The sequence below is a fragment of the Pangasianodon hypophthalmus genome, chromosome 5 (assembly GCF_027358585.1).
Source record: "Pangasianodon hypophthalmus isolate fPanHyp1 chromosome 5, fPanHyp1.pri, whole genome shotgun sequence".
NCBI lineage: Eukaryota > Metazoa > Chordata > Actinopteri > Siluriformes > Pangasiidae > Pangasianodon > Pangasianodon hypophthalmus.
The window spans coordinates 22,601,230-22,621,127 of record NC_069714.1 but is presented as its reverse complement, the minus strand read 5'-3'; the positions used below and the strand labels follow the sequence as shown (position 1 = coordinate 22,621,127).

Genomic DNA, 19,898 nt, shown 5'->3' with positions numbered 1-19,898 from the left:
CATTAAAGCCACTTTTTGGTGCCTTTTGTCTGAATAATCAAAACAATGAAAACCTGGAAAATGCTTGAATACTTGTGAACCATATTTGTTGACCTGCAAGGAAGCTTTTGATAGTTCTGTTTTCCACCTCGTGTGTGATGTGTATATGAGGATTTTGTTGAATGCCTCTTTCTTTGGATGAGGATGGCAAGGCTCCTCAGTGCCATACAAAAACTTCTGTCTTATTTTTTTTTTATTAATATTTTGCTTATTGCTCTTCACAATGTCTTTTTTTGGGGGGGGCCTGATGTGGATCTATCCGGCCATTCTGTTCGAGTCTTGTGTGTTTGGTCTGAACATGTTAAGTAATAAGTCTTGAGCAAGGTGTTTTTTTTGCTTCTTTTCCTCAAAATCTTGTTTAATTTGTCACGAGTGTTGTTTAAAAACACATACAATCATTGATGCTTCATTATTTAAATGGAGTCAAACTGGTCCAAATTCATTTACATGTTTATTTGCCTGGTTTTCTTAAAGCACAATGGTCAATGTCCTTGTGCAAAACTAAGAACTAAGCTTGAGAAACAATCCAATCCTTGGTAAATGTCCCCTCGTGACTGGTGTTTTTCTACTCTAGTCTGAAAGAGATTTGCTTTGGGAAATCTAAAATGTAATCTAAGAATAGTTTCATGTTCACAAACGTCAGCTAGAGGGGATGTCCTGAATGTTTTTTTTTTTTGGGTTTTTTTTTTTTTTTTTTTTTTTTTTAATAAACAAGCCTCTTGTTTTATTTCAGCATTAGTTTTGAGTTTTGCAGTCATCTCAAATGTGTTTTTTTTGTTTTAAATAAACTTTGTACTCTGTCTTTTATACCTTTTGTACCAATAGTATTTTTGTGTAAGTTTAATACTGAATAAAGCTTTTGAAATATAATACATTATGTGTTGATTCATCGTTGATCTTCAGTGTTTTCCTGTACAACAGAGATTGTAGATATCAGTTGTGGATATCTTAAAAATGGCAGGAAAAAAAAGGTTAATTAAGCATTTTGCATGAGGTATTCTATCAGTGGAATTCAGAATTCAGTGGAACCCTCACTGATAGAACTTTACAAGTGTTTTTAAAATATTATTCCTAACCTATAAAGCATTAAACGGTCTCGCTCCGCAGTATTTAAGCGATATGTTAGTACCTTACGTTCCGCCGCGCCTACTTCGCTCTAAGGATGCAGGCTGTCTATCAGTACCACGCGTTGCCAAAACCACGGCAGGGGGCAGAGCTTTCTCTTACCAAGCCCCAAAATTATGGAATAGTCTCCCAGTTAATATATGTGAAGCAGACACGGTCTCAGTGTTTAAGTCGAGGTTGAAGACTTATTTATTTAACCTAGCATTTAGCGACTAGTGTTTTTATCAAAGGAGTAGATCTGGGGGACTCGTGGATGTTGAGTTTTATCTCCACACGGTGACTGTGAGTGTACCTAACCACTTTCCTTCTCCTTCTGCCGAGCTACACTCCTGAGCTGCCGGTGATCCAGACCTCCCCCCCTTCACTCTGGACCTGTCCACCGGCAATGCTTCATACTGCCACGAAAACGCTTCAGCTGTTTTCCATGGACTACACCAACACACATTGTGCTCACACACACGCACACTACAGTGTAAACCCATATGAGGATGGGTTCTCTGTTGAGCCTGGTTCCTCTCAAGGTTTCTTCCTATCACCATCTCAGGGAGTTTTTCCTTGCCACCGTCGCCCTGCTTGCTCATCAGAGACGGCACACACACACACTTCACTTTACTTTTGTTTGTGTAAAGCTGCTTTGAGACAATGACCTTTGTAAAAAGCGCTATACGCTTATGAATATGACCTAAGAAAGGGAAGCTATCCAAGGAAGATGGTTTCTATGTGGTACCATCCACAGTAATCTCATTGATCTTTAGGCTGTCCATGTAAGGCCATCCTCAGCAGCAGCGAGTGGTTTTCAGGTGATGAGAACTCCAAGAAGTAGGGAAGCAGGATCACTGGTATCTCAGGAGTAGCATGTGTAGCTTGACAGAGAGAGAGAGAGATTATTAGGTATGCTTATTGTCACATAATGGTTAAAGACAGTGTACAGTGTGTGCATAGTGCAAGCAGGGACTCCGGCAATACTAGCTATGACAGCATAACTAAAAGGGAGAGCCAGAAGATAACACAGACATGAAGGCGCCCTGAGTAAAGTGGCCAGCACCTCCACCGTCAACAAACCTGAGTGAATGCATGAGAGTTGGGGGGCGACAGCATCCAAACATCGCAGGTCACCAAGACACTCTATGCCCTTGAGCCCTCCAGATCTGCTCCATTACCTAAGAAAAAAATCTATTAACAAAAGGCTTTGCTAAACAAATATGTTTTCAGCTTAGACTTAAACACTGAGACTGTGTCTGAGTCCCAAACACTAACTGGAAGGCTGTTCCATAACTCTGGGGCTTTGTAAGAGAAAGCTCTGCCTCCTGCTGTAACCTTCACTATTCAAGGTACCAACAAAGAGCCTGCACCTCTTGGTCAAAGTAGGCATGGTGGATCACAAAAGACCTGAAGTTCACTCAAGTACTGTGGTGCGTGACCATTCAGTGCTTTATAGGTCAATATTTTATAATCAATGCAAAATTTGATTGGGAGCCAATGCAGTGAGTTTAAGATAGGGATAATATAGTCATATATTCTGGTTCTAGTGAGGACAATGTCTGCTGCATTCTGGACTAAGTGGAGCTTGTTTATGCGCCTACTGGAACATCCAGACAGCGAGGCATTACAATAATCCAAGCTAGAGGTAACAAAAACATAAACTAGCTTTTCTGCATTATCTAGTGACATTATATTTCTTAACTTAGCAATATTTCTGAGATGAAAGAAGGCTATCATAGTAATATTATCTACATGAGCTTCAAATGAAATACTGGAGTCAATAATCACGCCAAGGTATTTTACTGCTGCACAAGATGTAACTAAAAGTCCATCCAGACTTACTATGTAATCAGAAAGCTTACTTCTAGCTGCATGTGGTCCTAGTACAAGTACTTCTGTCTTATCAGAATTAAGTAGAAGGAAGTTAATAAGCATCCAGTCTCTAATGTCCTTTACACATTCCTCAACTTTAGTAAGCTGGTTACTCTCATCTGACTTTGCTGAAACATACAACTGTGTATCATCAGCATAACAGTGGAAACTACTAACATGTTTACGAATAATTTTACCCAGAGGTAGCTGTGATACTGTCCCAAGTTTAGGCAGAAATGAGGAAGCCAGAGGCAGGCTTGGAGCACTTCAAAAGGCTCTTTTCAGCTTTTTAATCACACACACATGCACGCACAGACACACGGTTCTGTGCTGGTTGCTCTCTCTCTCGAGGTGCACGTCTCTCTCCCTCTTATCCTCACCTCAGCTCACTGCAAACAGACACACTCATTAGCAGAATCCCCCACATTCCTTATCACTCACCTTCTCCAGCTCTGCCTTCCATTCCGAAATCGCTGCTCAAGCACACCCCCACTTCCACAGAAGCATATGAAGAGAAAAAAGCAGTGGGCCTAAAACAGAACCTTGTGGAACACCAAACTTTACCTTAGTGTGCATGGAGAAGTCAGCATTTACAAAATGATAACATCTACAAAATGAAAACAATCAGTCAAATAAGACCTGGGCCAGGAAAAGGCCGTTCCCTTAACTCCAACAACATTTTCTAATCTATCGAGGAAAGGTCAAGCAACACAAGCAAAGAGACACAACCATGATCAGAGGCCAATAGTAGGTCATTTCATCAATGTTATTCCTATGTAGGTATGAGCATAACAGCTGTGCTACAACCTTTTCCAGGATCTTGAAGATAAAGGGGAGGTTTGATATTGGCCTATACTCCACAAACTGTGATATACACTATATGGCCAAAAGTATGACCATCACACCCACATTTGCTTGTTGAACATCCCATTCCAAACCATGGGCATTACTCTGGAGTTGGTCCATCCTTTGTCACTATAACAGCCTCTGATCTGCTGGGAAGGCTTTCCACTAGATTTTGGCTATGGGAATTTGCCCATTCAGCAAAAAGAGCATTACAGTAGTGAGGTCTGGTGCTGATGTCGGATGAAGAGGCCTGGGGTACAGTCATCGTTCCAGTTCATCCCAAAGGTGTTCAGTGGAGTTGAGGTCAGGGATCTGTGCAGGCCAATCAGGTTCTTCCACTCCAACCTTGACAGACCATGTCTTCATGGACCTTGGGGGGGGCATTTTGTATTGGTAGAAATATGCTTTTATTGTGGAGCTCAGCAAGGCATTGTTAAAGTTGGGATATGTGAACTAACCACTGACTACTGAACAAAAAAAACGAATAGTACACCTCCTATTCATATTTGTATTTGTATCTGTTTATAAAACATTATATGTTCATTCTGTATAATGTATTTGTATTCTGTTCCATATACATTACATACATGATTGCAATTTCATATATTGCTAACAGAGATTACATGGGCGTTTGGTCGTGAAACCCATCCACTCATACACGTATTTGCAATTTGTTTATGATAGCTTGCATCCTCTCACTTGTTTATCACTCTTCACTTATCACTTATTATGTGTTATGTAACTACTGTGAACAAAGTCTCTGTGCTCTTCCAAAGCGGTTAGTGATGGCATAGCAGCGCTTGAGTCAGCATATCAGTTGGACCCATGAAAAAAGCCCCTAACCCTCTCTGTTCCAGGGACACCAAAGCCCAGTTAGATGTATTTCTCTCTGATCCTGGCAAATGCATATGGCTGTGCATAAAAACAACCCTATAAATTTTGGTTTTATAAATCCTACATTTTGTGTTAAACAGTTCATACACCCAGTTTACACACTTCCCAATTTATGCACTTCACAACTTGGTTTCTGAGAAATACATCTAACTGGGCTATATATAAGTATTTCTGGACAAATTTCAAAAGTAATTGCTAATTGCATTTGCAGTTGCATTTTCTATTTGCACATGCATAAATTGTGACATAATTCAAATGAAAATGCAAATCGCGTTACCATTTGCATTTTCATTTACATTAACATACAATGTCTTCCAAATTTCAAATGGAAAAGCTAAGTCCATTTGCAATTGCATTTCCCATGTCTTACGAGTTATGACCCCGTCATATCGAAATAGCAATAGCAATTACCCTGTTTGCTATTTCACTTCCTTGCGTTGCATATGGGGCCTGCCAAACTTCAAACGGAATCGCAATTCCCTTTGCATTTGCATTTCCGATGCCGCTCACAGAAACCTTTCAATCGCTGTTGGAGTATACTGTATACATGTTTGTATTTGAAAGTGACGTCAGTCACAATTGACGGCCAAGAAAGAAAATGTGCAGATGATTGTGATGATGTAGATATGATTTGGAATAATAAATGTATTAAATATAAAAATAAAACGCTTTTTTTGAATTTTGGTTTAGAAATAATATTTTATTGGTGACACAGGTGTTTGACCATAACAGTTATCTACTTTCATATACAGAATTTTTAGATACAAACTTTCAATATCTGCTAAGGAATATGCAATTGTTTTTGATGCTATACCTTCTGGACTCCTTCATTTGTTCAGTGTTGCTGATATTGTTGATTTGAATAAGAATCTTGACGCAATGCCGAGGAAGTGAAATAAACAGGGCAATTGCTATTGCTATTTCTATATGACAGGGTCAAAATTCGTAAGACATGGGAAATGCAATTGCAAATGGACTTTGCTTTTCCATTTGAAAAATGGAAAATCAAAGTCCATTTGGCAGGCATTGTATGTTTGTGTATGTACGTATGTTTGCAGGCATTGTATGATCATGTAAATTTGCATTTTCATTTGAATTATGTCACAATTTATGCGTCCACAAATTGAAACACAATTGCAAATGCAAATTGCTTTTGAAATTAGTCCAGGAAATACTTTATAAATTTATAATTTTAAAATTTATATCCTGAATTTATATATTTATGTAAAGCTGCTTCGTGACAATGGCCATTGTTAAAAGTGCTATACAAATAAAAATTGAATTGAATTTAATATTAGGATTCTTAGCTAAGAGTTCAAGTTAGCTCAGGTAAATCTTTCTTGGTGACACTTTGTAACAGATATCTAATACCCTTTGTATAACTTGGTAACAACTTAGTGGTTAAAACAAGGTTGTGAGTTCAAATATATAAATTCTAAATTTATTTTGATTTAATTTAATTTGAATGTATTTATTTCTGTAAAGCTGCTTTGTGACAATGTCCACTGTTAAAAGTGCTATACAAATAAAACTGAATTGAATTGAAATTCAAGCACCAACAAGCTGCCACTGCTGGGCACCTTGAGTAAAGCCCTTAACCCTCAACTGTTGGGGATACACTCTGGATAAAGGCAGGCCTCTGCCAAATGCCATAAATGTAAACTTAATAAGCCAATCTTTATCGAGTCATATGTTTTAATGAGATACGCAATACATGGTGTGTACTGGAGAAAAGTATTTCACAATGAGTTCTCGAGTGAATAAATAAAGCAACATGAACATTATCATTTATATTGCCTAATTAAAATTAGGACATCATAAAATATGATCATGATTTATCTAAGTTCATAGTCTACCTGCTGTTATCAATGCAGTAAACTGCAGTAAACCACACAGATAATTTGTTTACCCCAAAGGTTATGATGTGTGTATATAAAGGTCTTTGACAGGGTTTATTTTTGAAATCATCCTGTGGTGAAGATGAAGGACTTCACCATGAAGGGAAGTTTTCTCTTTCTTTGGCTGTTGAATTTCTATTCGACCTGTAGTCATGGAGAACAGTCGCCGGACTTCATGATTTTAGCAGGCCCTTTAACCAACCATTTTGTAAAGGAATTGAAAAGAAACCCTTTGGCCAGTCAGATTTTGCCATCAGGAGCTTCAGGTGCAGATGATTTGTTTGACTGCAGAGATAGTCTCCCAACACAGTCCAGAGACTTCTTTCAGTACCTGCAGGACAGAGGGGTGACACATTATAAAGTTCCCCTGTCCTGGTTAAACATCCTTCCTACTGGTGATCCCAGCCAACCCCATGAAGACACAGTAACCTGCTACAGGACCCTCATGAAGCTACTGACTCAGTCAGGCATCCAACCTGTGATTGAGCTCCACCGTTCTACACTCCCTGAAGGCCTTAGGATCAGATATGGAGGCTGGGAGAACCCAGATGTGGGGCAACTCTTTAAGGACTATGCAGATTTTGTTCTTACCAAGTTTGCAGATCTGGCTGACTCTTACATCACGTTTAGTTATGTACATGAGCTCAAAGACTTAGTGCAAGTTCAACATGCTCTCCACCTTCATTCAGATGTGTATACACTGTACCATAATATATTTAAAGGTAAGTTAGAAAAATGCATCTCTTTCTGATTTCATGATTGTTTATCTGAAATTTAAACAGTGATTACATTTTAACAGAATTAGTGGAAAAATTAAACAGGACGTAAATAATTAAAAATTAGTACAAAATTTTCTTGAGTTAAAACATACATAAAACATGGTGCAGCATAATGAAACATATTGGTGAACAAATACTTTGAAGGAAAGTTATTCATTTGTGATTTACGTAATTAATTTTTCATTAATAATCACTTGATGACCACAATAATTCAAACAGTGAACACAATATGCATCTTTTATTTTGCAAATATTTTAAGCAAGACTTGTTACCTTAATGCTCAAATTTAATCTTTTATCTTAAAGTGAGTTATATCCTAATGTTATGTTAATCTTATACCATGTTATATCTGATATGTGTGTAATAATCCACTACAAGCCTAAGAGATAAGCTGATCTGAATGTTTTCAGGAGTCCATGTGTCCCTTGGAATGAGTGAGAGTGATATCACCAATCTTTACCAAATAGCTCCTCTGGACCTGGTAAGATTTTGAAATGTAATTTGTTAACAATCAATATGTTCAATGGATAAATGTTCATCAGAACTGCTTTGTTATTTCCTATTTAGAAAAATATAGACTTCTTGTCTGTGCACATGGAATATAACTGCAAAACCACAGCAAGTCTGAGAGAAGCATTAACACGTATGCAGGTAATTTATCCACTATATGCCAAAAGTATGGAAGCAAGCAAAGAATTTTTAAATTGTAAAAAAAAAAAAAAAAAAACTAAATAATAAATAAAAAAAAGACTTTGAATTGAATTTCCTAATGAACAACATACCACTACATGTTTACTGACATCTAGTTTAACCAGAGTTTTTCTAAGATACTCAGTTTGTTTGCATGGATGTAGTTTCATTTTAATGTATTATAGGCGTCTTTGATGACAACTGTACCTTATTTTGGCCATACCTTATTTAATGATTTACAAACTTCTAATTTAATAGCTGATTTAGTTAATCAAACCATTAGGAACATCTGAATATGACAATGATTAGGGTTGCAATAAAATTCAGAAGTTCCATTATACCCATTCTAACAAAGAGGGAATATGTGAAACACCTGGTACCACCTTGTATCGAGACTCTGCAATAAATACTGCTGTCATACAGCCATCTTTCACTTAGCATACCATGCACTGTTCATTGCTGAGTCAGCTAAATTAGCTGGATTTCCACTTATCTGCGCCTCACAACATAACCTGTAGATGGGTGCCAGTTATGTCAACAGACTTTGCACTGAGCATCTCAAAGATGCTGTGTCTGACTCACTCACTGCACAGCAATTCCTATGCTGAGACGGCACACTCAGCAGACAGACTTCGACCCTGGCTCCACAAGCACCCATGTCTGATCAAAAATGAATCCTAGAAAACAGACTGAAATATCTCACTCGATGTTTTTTGCCTTCCAATGAGAGGCATTCCAATTCAAAATTCTGCACGTTGACCTTTGCCTAACACCACAAGTGTTTTCAAGTTACGCTCACCATCCACTTTAATAGGAACACCTGTACACCTGCACAGTTTACGCAGTTATCTAATCAGCCAATCAAGTGGAAGCAACACAATGCATAAAATCCTGCAGATACAGGTCAAGAGCTTCAGTACTCACATCAAACATCAGAATGGGGAAATATGTGATCTCTGTGACTTTAGCCATAGCATGGTTGTTGGTACCAGATGGGCTGGTTTGAGTATTTCAGAAACTGCTGATCTCCTGGGAATTTCACACACAACAGTTTCTAGAGTTTACACAGAAGGTGCATGGTGACACCCAGATAACAGCAGCACAGGCGTCCTCAAGCAGCACTCCACTAAATAAGGCCCATGAGGAAGAGATATCATATTAGGGGTTAGGTGTCCAGCCCGTCTATAGATCATTGTGATTCTTACACAAGGGAAGCTGTGTCTTTCCTCCATAAAACATAACACTTCTGAGGATCAGATGACTCCTCAGTTGGTGATTCACCCCGAAGCCCCAGGTGACCTGACTGAGGCCCCGTTCATACCTGGCATTAACATGAATCCTGGGTGAACAGATCACAAGTTGACAGCACTAAGTACAGGTGTGAACAGGGTCAAATGCATCTCAATGAAGCATTGTGATCTGATCAGTCAAACCACATTTGGTGGTGGTCTGGGACAGATATGGCCATATCACATTTGTAGTATGAACATGAACGCATCTCGATGCGTCTCGGGCAGTAACAAAGAACCAACTCATCATGCACATTTGAGAGTGGTGGTCATCTCTGAACACCTTTCAGGGTCGTCCTTAGGTGCAATTCTTCATGACAGTGTTAACAGTATATTATCCAGGTGTTTCACACTGCACTTGGCAGATAACCACAATGATTCCTCATAATTTCAAAAATGTTACATTTATACTAATATTTCTTTTAGTACTATTAGCACTTTTAGTAAGATTAGTAGGATCAAAGTGAAGAATAAATAATAAAATATAATAATATATATCTTACAGTATAATAACTAGTCCTAAATATGTGATAGATAATATGTGGAATATTGTAGTGTTTTTTTTTTCTGTTAAATAAATGAATTGTATGGTTTCAGGAAACCATTGGTCAACAACACATTCTCATGTATCAGATGAACATAAAGCAATGTGCTGACAGCAGTTTTCAACCTCTCAGTAGTGTCCTTGAAGGTAAATGTCCCTGTATGTTTTATGTAATCAACAATAGCAGCCATAAGATCATGTACCAATTACAAATAATTTATATCTTATAAACGGTGAGGGTTCAGATTACTTATCTAGAAGCTCTTCCAAAGGTCTGAGGCTTTATAATATTCATCATCTCACTTGAGGCCACAATGGGTGATTTATATTAATCCAGATGATTTGCCATTATTTTCTTAAGTAAGAACATCAGAAAAGCATGTCTATAATATTTAATAATTATTCTTTTCCACAAAAATTATGACATGATCTTTGAAGATGTATGTGAGAGAGACATTAAAAACAAATTTCAATTTTTCAGTTTTAAAATACCCAGAGTTTCACATTGTGGGGTGTGATATTACTGACCTGTTCGGAGAGCACAATGAGAGACATGCAAGGTAAACATAGAAAAGTACATTTAAAAAAGTGACAATTCTCTCTCAACTTGTTAATTTGAGACCATATATAATTGATCAGTGTGTATAAGAAAGAAGTATATTTGCAACATATTTCATATTGCTTATATGTACCACTAAGTGTACATTTATATTGCACAGTTTGCAGAGTGATGACCAAAAGGAAAGAAGTAAATCTGCATTTTCCTACCAAAAGGTGTGGGAGAAATTCAAAACTCAGAGTACATCTGAGAGGGATCTTTTCCTGAATGACTCATTCCCAGATGGATTTCAATGGGCAATCTCCACTGAGTCATTCAAGGTAGAAGGTGGTTGGTCTGAAGATGGAAAAGGGGAGACTGTCTGGGACCGTTTTGGACATGATGGCCAAGTCTTTGCTAACCAGACTGCTGATCTTGCTTGTGACAGCTATCACAAGGTGGACTACGATGTGTACCTGCTTAGGGGCATGCTCTCTTCTAACTATCAGTTCTCTATTTCTTGGGCCCGAATTTTCCCCACAGGTCGAAAAGAAAGCTTACTTGAAAAAGGAGCTTTGTATTATGACAAGTTGATTGACACACTGCTTCATTCAGGTATAGAGCCTACAGTCACCTTACATCACTGGGACCTGCCACAAACCCTGCAGGACCATGGTGGCTGGACCAATGAATCAATTGTGGTGGCATTCAAGGAATTTGCTGATTTCTGCTTCTCCAGATATGGTGACCGAGTGAAGACCTGGAACACCTTCAGCAGTCCCTGGGTAGTTAGCAACTCTGGGTATGGCACAGGCGAACATCCTCCATCTATCAAAGACCCAATTGTCGCTTCTTACCAGGTAGGTTTGACAATCTGTCACAACAAAAGTAGTTGTTGAAAACATTTTAAAATATCAAGACTTGTTTGTTTTTAGGTGACACACAACATGATAAAATCTCATGCAGAGGCCTGGCATGTCTACAATGATAAATATCGGATGAAGCAGGGTGGAAGAGTGGGCATTGCTCTGAACTCAGACTGGGCTGAACCAAAAAATTCTGCCAGTGTTCAGGATGTAGAGGCTGCAGAGCGCTACCTGAACTTCATGCTGGGATGGTTTGCTCACCCCATCTTTGTAGACGGAGACTATCCAGCCTTGCTGAGGAATCAGATTGATAAGAAGAAAGCTGAATGTGGTAAGGAGGTGGCCAGGCTCCCTATATTTACAGGAGCTGAGAAAGAGAGGATCAGAGGTACAGCTGATTTTTTTGGGCTAAATCACCACACTTCCCGCCTTGTCAGTGAAAGCAGAGGCAGTTGTGTCCCTGGACCAGATAGCGTTGGGGACATTGAGACTCATATTGACCCAAATTGGCCCACCACAGCATCAAGCCAAATTCAGTCTGTACCATGGGGTCTTCGTCGTTTACTGAACTATATTGCTACAGAATACATATCAGTCACCAACGTACCCATTTACATCACTGGAAATGGATTGCCAACCGAGTACAACAGTGATTTGCTCAATGACACGCAGCGTATAGACTTCCTTAAGGCATACATCAATGAGGCATTGAAAGGTAATCATTAAGCTAATTACAGTGGGACAATTGAGTAAGCATTAAGCAAAAAAAAAGAGGATTTTCTTGATTATATTATCCTTGTACCAAAACCTTGGTCACAAAATTTACAGCTTAAAAAATTAAATGTTTTAGCATGTTCCAGACAATTTTATTGTTGAATAATTACTTGTTAGTGGAGGTGTGTTTTGGTAGTTAACTGTATGTTCAACTATGTGAACTTATTTTGAGCAACCTGAACTAATTTGTTGAATTTGTCAATACAGCTATCCACTTTGACAGTGTTGTGGTGCAGAGATTCACTGTACAGTCCCTAATAGATGGATTTGAGGGTCCTCAAGGCTATAGCCAAAGATTTGGTCTCCATTTTGTAAACTTTGAGGATTCCAATAGACCCAGAACCCCAAAAGCTTCAGCTTACTACTTATCCCAGGTGATTCAAAGAAATGGTTTTAAAGAAATGAGTGCAAAGTCTTTTAGACAAATCACTGGTAAAGGAACTGAAAGTTCATGGCGCCCTAGCCTTCCACCATCTGAAGTTCCTTCAAAATCAAAAGTTGTTTGGGAGAAGTTCTCACATCAATCCAGATTTCAGAAGAAGCTTTATCACTATGGGACATTTCCAGAAGGATTCCAATGGGGTGTTTCATCCTCATCCTATCAAATTGAAGGTGGCTGGAATGCTGACGGGAAGGGACCTAGTGTGTGGGACAATTTTACTCATAAACCTAATAACATTCAAAACAATGACAATGGTGATGTGGCTTGTGACAGCTATAATAAAATAGAGGAAGATCTGTACATGTTGAGAGCCCTGAAAATAAAGACTTATAGGTTCTCTTTATCCTGGCCTAGAATATTTCCCAGTGGTTACAGAGATTCCTTAAACAAGAAGGGAGTTGACTATTACAACCAATTAATAAATGGTCTAATTGCATATAATATCACACCAATGGTGACACTCCACCACTGGGATCTTCCACAAGCTCTTCAAGACATCAATGGCTGGGACAATCTCACTATGATTGACATATTCAATGACTACTGTGACTTCTGCTTTGAAACATTTGGAGACAGAGTGAAGTTTTGGATGACCTTCAACCAACCCCACACAATTGCCTGGTTAGGCTATGGATTGGGAGCTTTTCCCCCCAGTATCAAGAAACCTGCAGATGCTCCTTATAGGATAGCACATAACCTTTTAAAGGCTCATGCTAGAGCCTACCACACCTATGATGCGAAATACAGGAAAACACAACATGGTCTGGTTTCCATTAGTCTGAATGCTGACTGGATTGAACCTCTAGATGTAAATGTACCTCGAGAGGTGGTGGCTGCTGACCGAGCTCTCCAGTTCCAGCTTGGATGGTTTGCACATCCCATTTTCAAAAATGGAGACTATCCTGATGCCATGAAATGGCAGGTGGGTAACAAGAGTGAGATTCAAGGCTTATCTGAATCCAGGTTGCCATCTTTTACTGAGCAGGAGAAAGCTTATATCCAAGGCACTGCTGATGTCTTCTGCATTAACGCCTACACTACTAGAATGGCACGTCATGCAACGTCTAGACTTTCCCCTAAGTCCTATGAGTATGATCAGGATCTTGTTATAGAAGATGTGTCAGACTCTCAAGCCACTGCAATGACAGAGTTGAAAGCGGCAGCTTGGGGACTAAGAAGACTTCTAAACTGGATAAAGGAAGAGTATGGGGACCCAGAAATTTACATAACTGAGAATGGAGTGGCTACAGATACTGGTACAACAGTTGATGACACAGATAGAATATTTTTCCTCAAGACCTACATTGATGAGGCTCTTAAAGGTGTGTTAATATTGCAATTTATATAATTACTGCATATCTATTGATACATGAAAGTAACAGACATTCAACAAACAATTAATTAAATTTTTAAACCTTGGCGTTTTCTTTTACTAGCACACAACTTGGATGGAGTGCGACTTAAGGGTTATACAGCTTGGTCTCTAATGGACTCTTTTGAGTGGCTTAATGGTTACACTGTTGGCTTTGGACTTCACCATGTGGATTTTAAACACCCAGATAGGCCAAGGACTCCGAAACGCAGTGCTCATTATTATTATCAAGTAATGAGAGACAATGGTTTTCCACTACCAAATGAGGAAAAGCCACTGTATGGCCATTTCCGTGAAGGATTTGCATGGAGTGTAGCTACTGCATCTTATCAGGTAAACTGGTATCACAGTATTGTACAGTAGATAAGGCTATATTAACTTTATATCCAATTTTATATTTTATAATTTTGTACTGAATAAGTTTATGTTTATTTTTATTATTCTGAACTCTTGCTTGAACACTCTACATTTTGGATTACTGTTGTAATCTGTGAAAGTCCCTCTGGGAATAAGAAAGCAATCTATCTATCTATCTATCTAAATGCATGTCTTCTGACTTCTTCATTCTCTATATTCTGTTGTGTTCGCAATTCTTAGATTGAGGGAGGCTGGAGAGCAGATGGAAAAGGTTTGAGTATCTGGGACACATTTGCACACACACCTCTTAGGGTGGGAAATGATGACACTGGGGACATTGCCTGTGATAGCTACAATAAAATCACTGAGGATGTTGAAGCACTTAAAAAACTCAAGGTCAACCACTACCGTTTCTCCATATCATGGCCAAGAATTCTGCCTGATGGAACTACTAGAAAAATTAATGAGGCAGGATTGAATTATTACCACCGACTGGTGGATGCACTTTTGGCAGTCAACATAAAGCCTCAGGTGAATAAAACCTTGACATGTTTTAAGCTGTTGAATATTATTATTCCCAATGAAAGTATGAATTTTTGCACTTCTAGTTAAATGTTTCATTTTGAAGGTTAAAGGAAAAAAAAGGTGGCTCAAAAAATTTGCTCCATGTATAACTTCACATTTTTCCATACTAACAGGTTACACTGTATCACTGGGACCTCCCTCAAGCTTTGCAGAATGTTGGAGGGTGGGAGAATGATACCATCGTTACAAGGTTCAGGGATTACGCAGATGTTGTCTATAGCAGTTTAGGAGACAAAGTAAAGTTTTGGATCACAATTAATGAGCCTTATAATGTTGCAAATATTGGACATGGTTACGGCACAGCTGCACCAGGTAAAGTATCATTATGAGTTTGTATTATGAATTAAATTAAAAGCTTATTGCACCTTTTAATACAAACCACAGGTCAGAATTAAACACAAATAATGTTCAGAAATGTTTTGTAGTGGTCTTGACAACTGTACCTGTATTTAAGACGTTCCACCACTCAGTTCAGTTCAAGTAAATAGTGGGGAACCCCTTTTATTTAAACAGTTATTTATACAGTTTTATTATGCAGTTATTTAAATCTGTTTTTAGACTTGGATAACAGTGTGTTTTCGAAGATCACACTGCAATGCTACACTGTTATACAAGTGACAATAACACTTTGATTTGACTATAAGCAGAGATGCTCATCCTCTGTTTAGGTATAAGTTTTCGACCTGGCACAGCACCTTATATAGTGGCTCACAACCTCCTTAAGGCCCATGCTGAGGCTTGGCATCTGTACAATGACAAGTACAGAGCCAAACAAGGTGGTATCGTTGGTATCACCATCAACTCAGACTGGGCAGAGCCTAGAAACCCATACAAACAAGAGGACTATGATGCAGCCATGCGTGTTGTGGAGGTAGGAACTACAAAGAAGTATTTCAACCAGTGGCTCAGTTCTGTGAAAATGTACTGCTGGGTTGCCACAGTTATGAGCCATTTCTCATTGTTCTAATGTAGTTCCAGATTGGCTGGTTTGCTCATCCTGTATTTAATGGCGATTACAATGATGTGATGAAGAATAGAATTCGAGAGAGAAGTTTGGGTGCTGGATTGTCCAAATCACGGTAAAACACATTTCATTTAAATTATTTAGAGAGTTATATGGCAGCCAACAGGTATATATAGACAGACAAAGCTCAAACATGATGTATCTCAACATGTGTTTATAAAGCCTTCCAGAATTTACCCCAGAAGAGGTGAAAAGGATAAAAGGCACCTATGATTACTTCGGGTTCAATCATTACACAACTGTGCTGGCTTTTAACCTGGATTACAAGAACCTTCAACACTATGATGCAGACAGGTAACAGGCTAATCACATACACTATATGGCCAGAAGTATGTGGACACCTGACCATCACACCCATGTGTGGGCCTTCCCCAAACTGTTGCCACAAAGTTGGAAGCACACAATTGTCTAGAATGTCTTTGTATACTGTAGTATTAAGATCTTCCTTCACTGGAACTAAGGGGTCGAGCTCAAACATGTTCCAGCATGACAGTGCCCCGTGACAAAGCAAGGTCCTTGAAGACATTGTTTGCCAAAGTTGGTGTGGAAGAACTTGAGTGGCCTGCACAGAGCCTTGACTGTGTGCCAGGGCTTCTCACCCAACATCGGTACCTGTTCTCACTAATGCTCTTGTAGTTGAATGCGCAAATCCCCACAGCCACTTTCTAAAAACTAGTGAAAAGCCTTCCCAGAAGATTGAAGGCTGTTATAGCAGCAAATGGGGGACAATATCTGGAATTGGATATTCAACAAGCACACATCGGTGTAATGGTCAAGTACATATATTTAGCCATATAGTGTACTTCTAATAACAAAGACCAAGCTTTAACAAAATTTTCACTTACACTTTCACCTATTAAGGGGGGTGGGAACTATCCATGACCGTTCATGGCTGGATTCTGGATCATCCTGGTTGAAAGTAACCCCAGCTGGATTCAGAACAATTTTGAACTTCATCAAGGAACAGTATGGAAACCCTCCTATTTACATTACTGAGAATGGCATTTCTGAAAGAGGAGACATGAACCTGAATGACCTTCACCGAATCCACTACTATGAAAACTACATTAATCAGGCTCTGAAAGGTACAATCAATGATAGAGTCTTTTATGTGCGTGAGTCGAGTTGCAAGTTTATATGTTATCTACAAATGTGTTATCTTTTTATTGATAAGATGTTAATCTGGATTGAACTAAATTAAATATTAAACTAGTAACTAGAGCATGATATTGCACTTTAAACTCACTTTTCTCTCTCTAGCTTATTTGTTGGATGGAGTAGACATCCGTGGCTATACAGCCTGGACTTTAATGGACAATCTGGAGTGGGCCACTGGTTTTGCAGAAAAATTTGGTTTATTTTACGTGAATCACTCAGACCCGTCCCTACCACGTATAGCCAAGAAGTCTGCCACACACTATGCCACCATTATCAATTGTAATGGCTTCCCAGATCCTTCAGAGGGAGCACATGAATGTCAAAACCTTGGACCTGAAGGTGATCACAAATGACCTCAAATGACCATAAATGACCAAAATGAAATTTGAAAATGAAGTTTACATAACTCAGTAAATAACATCATTACACTTTTCACTCTGTTACCACAGGAACAAGCTCACCCCCCACACTTTCCTCCTCTCCAGATGAGGCCATGGGGGTGAACTTTCTTGGTTTAGAGGTTTCTGCTCCAGATGCTGAGGTGGCCCTATATGTCCTTCTCAGTCTCACCCTTGCAGGTGTGATCACAGCTGCTCTCATGACCTACCAATTCATTAAGTCAAAAAAACAAACGAAAGACTCCATCCTGGAAAACATCAGCCTTAAGCAGAAATTTTGATAAAACACTACTGTTTTTCTGGGATTGTTTCCATGGAAACTTTGGTTCAAATTCCAAGTCTAGTAAATAAATGTGGTTTATAAATGTGTATGTCCCAGAAAAATGCATTAGTAGGATTTTTCTTGCCAAGTGATAAATTGTTGCATTTCTTTATATTAGTATTCATTCTTTGCTTTTATCTGTAATGTGCCTTGGTGATACGAACTTATTTGCTTACGCATAATAAAAAACTTTTTATGCTTACTTTCTGTCTGTCGTTATTGATGTTTCTAACTGCTCTTAAACTCAAATATAATGCAGAAGCAATAACACTACTTCTACTAATACTACCACTACTACTACTATTAATAATAATAATAATAATAATAATAATAATAATAATCTACATGGTCACATTGCTCATTCTTGTAAATACATATTTTCCTATTAGTTTTACTGTAATTATTAAATAATTCATTTGTAGTTACTGAATAATACATTAGAAGGTAAGCATTAAGGATCACAGCATTATTAGCTGTAATTGTTCTATAGAGGCAGCTCATATACTGTCAAGCTGAGATTCATTCCAGAAACACAGTAGTAAGAGGATTAAAGCAGTGACCTGCTGCTTTCCCCTGCACTTGCATGCAGAGTTGTTCATTAAAGTGTGGATGCCATGATGATGATGAGAAACACTTTCTGTTCAATCATTGGAAAAACATATTTGACTCATATACTAAACGGTTTTGTATAATAGCAGGGGCCAACACAATAAATACGTAGTTGCCTGGGTACCAGATGGTTTGTTTCAGTCTTGGAGAGTAAACAGAGATGATACATGTGAAAGTGAAAACTGACCCTGAGACAAAAAAGCCTAGAGGACACCAGTGATGACGCTGGATAACTGACAAGTTTAGACATATCGACTGGACAAGTCGATGCGTAATATGTGAATACTGTGTGTGCGTGAGCGTGCACGTGTGTGTGTTTGTGTAACAGAACTGAATCTACTTCCATGAAAACTACGTTAATCAGGATCTGATAGGTACAACAAATTATACTTTTCCACATGCATGAATCAAGTGAAAGGAGAGCCTTAAGCGAGCTTATCTTTTATCTACATATGAATTATCTCTTTATTTGTATTACGTAAATCTTTATTGGACTAAATTACATATTAAACACTAGTGTGATATTTCATTTTAATACTACTGCAAAGACCACATTTTATGCTCTCCTAGCACTATATGGCCAAAAGTATGTGGACACCTGACCATCACACCCATATATGGGTCTTCCCCAAACTGCTGCCACGAAGAAGCACAGAATGTCTTTGTACGCTGTAGCATTAGAATTTCCCTTCACTGGAAATAAGAGGCTTAAACCTGTTCCAGCATGACAATGTCCCTGTGCACAAAGTGAGCTTCATGAAGACATGGTTTGCCAAGGTTTAAGTGGAAAAACTCAAGTGGCCTGCACAGAGCCCTGACCTCAAACCCACTGAGCTCCTTTGGGTTGAACTGGAATACAGACTGTACCCTGACATCAGCACCTGATCTCACCAATGGTCTTGGGTCTGAATGAGCAAATCCCCACTGCCACGCTGCAAAATCCAGTGAAAAGCCTTCCCAGAAGAGTGGAGCTTATTATAACTGCAACGAGGGAACTAAATCGGGATGTTCAACAAGCACATATGGGTGTGGTTGGTCAGGTGTCCAGATACTTTTGGCCATATAGTGTAAATCTCAGTGTATCTTCCATGGCTTAAGAATAAAAACAAAACCTGCTGTGATATCTAAAATAGAATAGAATATCGTATTGTATAATATATGAGTCAAATCACTAATCAAGGATTGATCTATACATTTAAGCTAAACCTCCAAGCTGTGTCTTTGGTAATTGTACGTTCTTAAAAGAGTTAAAGCTTATGCTTGGATATCAGATGAGATGCGAAGTAGACTACAGAGAAGTACGATAAAGCATGCAAATCTAGCCATAAATTTAAATAAAATGAATTAGTGTGAATTTAACTTCCCACTAGTCATTAAGAACAGAATATAATTATGTATAATGCATTATGGCAGCTACTTCTCAGTACATAAATAACTGGCCATTGAAAACACATTTGTTGTTTTAGCTCTGTACTAATGACTGGAATAAAAAATT

The 19,898-nt window shown here is 38.5% G+C and overlaps 1 protein-coding gene across 1 annotated transcript; it reads left to right on the top strand.

The window, feature by feature from the left end:
- Positions 1-6,702: 6,702 nt before the first annotated feature.
- On the top strand, positions 6,703-17,987 carry LOC113525948 (lactase/phlorizin hydrolase). The gene is made up of 17 exons (XM_026912637.3): positions 6,703-7,378; positions 7,846-7,916; positions 8,003-8,086; positions 10,012-10,105; positions 10,440-10,518; positions 10,678-11,356; positions 11,432-12,077; positions 12,344-13,900; positions 14,015-14,283; positions 14,548-14,838; positions 15,006-15,204; positions 15,561-15,763; positions 15,865-15,971; positions 16,079-16,210; positions 16,778-17,001; positions 17,177-17,413; positions 17,524-17,987. The coding sequence occupies exons 1-17, from the start codon at positions 6,739-6,741 to the stop codon at positions 17,751-17,753; spliced, it is 5,742 nt and encodes a 1,913-aa protein (XP_026768438.3). The 5' UTR covers positions 6,703-6,738; the 3' UTR covers positions 17,754-17,987.
- The last annotated feature ends 1,911 nt before the right edge of the window (positions 17,988-19,898 follow it).

Bases quoted from the DNA above. Each gene is read 5' to 3' on its own strand.
- LOC113525948 (XM_026912637.3), top strand. From the start codon at position 6,739: ATGAAGGACTTCACCATGAAGGGAAGTTTTCTCTTTCTTTGGCTGTTG. The intron at 8,087-10,011 runs GTAATTTATCCA...GTATGGTTTCAG, and splicing joins AAGCATTAACACGTATGCAG to GAAACCATTGGTCAACAACA. The intron at 16,211-16,777 runs GTAACAGGCTAA...TCACCTATTAAG, and splicing joins CAACACTATGATGCAGACAG to GGGGGTGGGAACTATCCATG.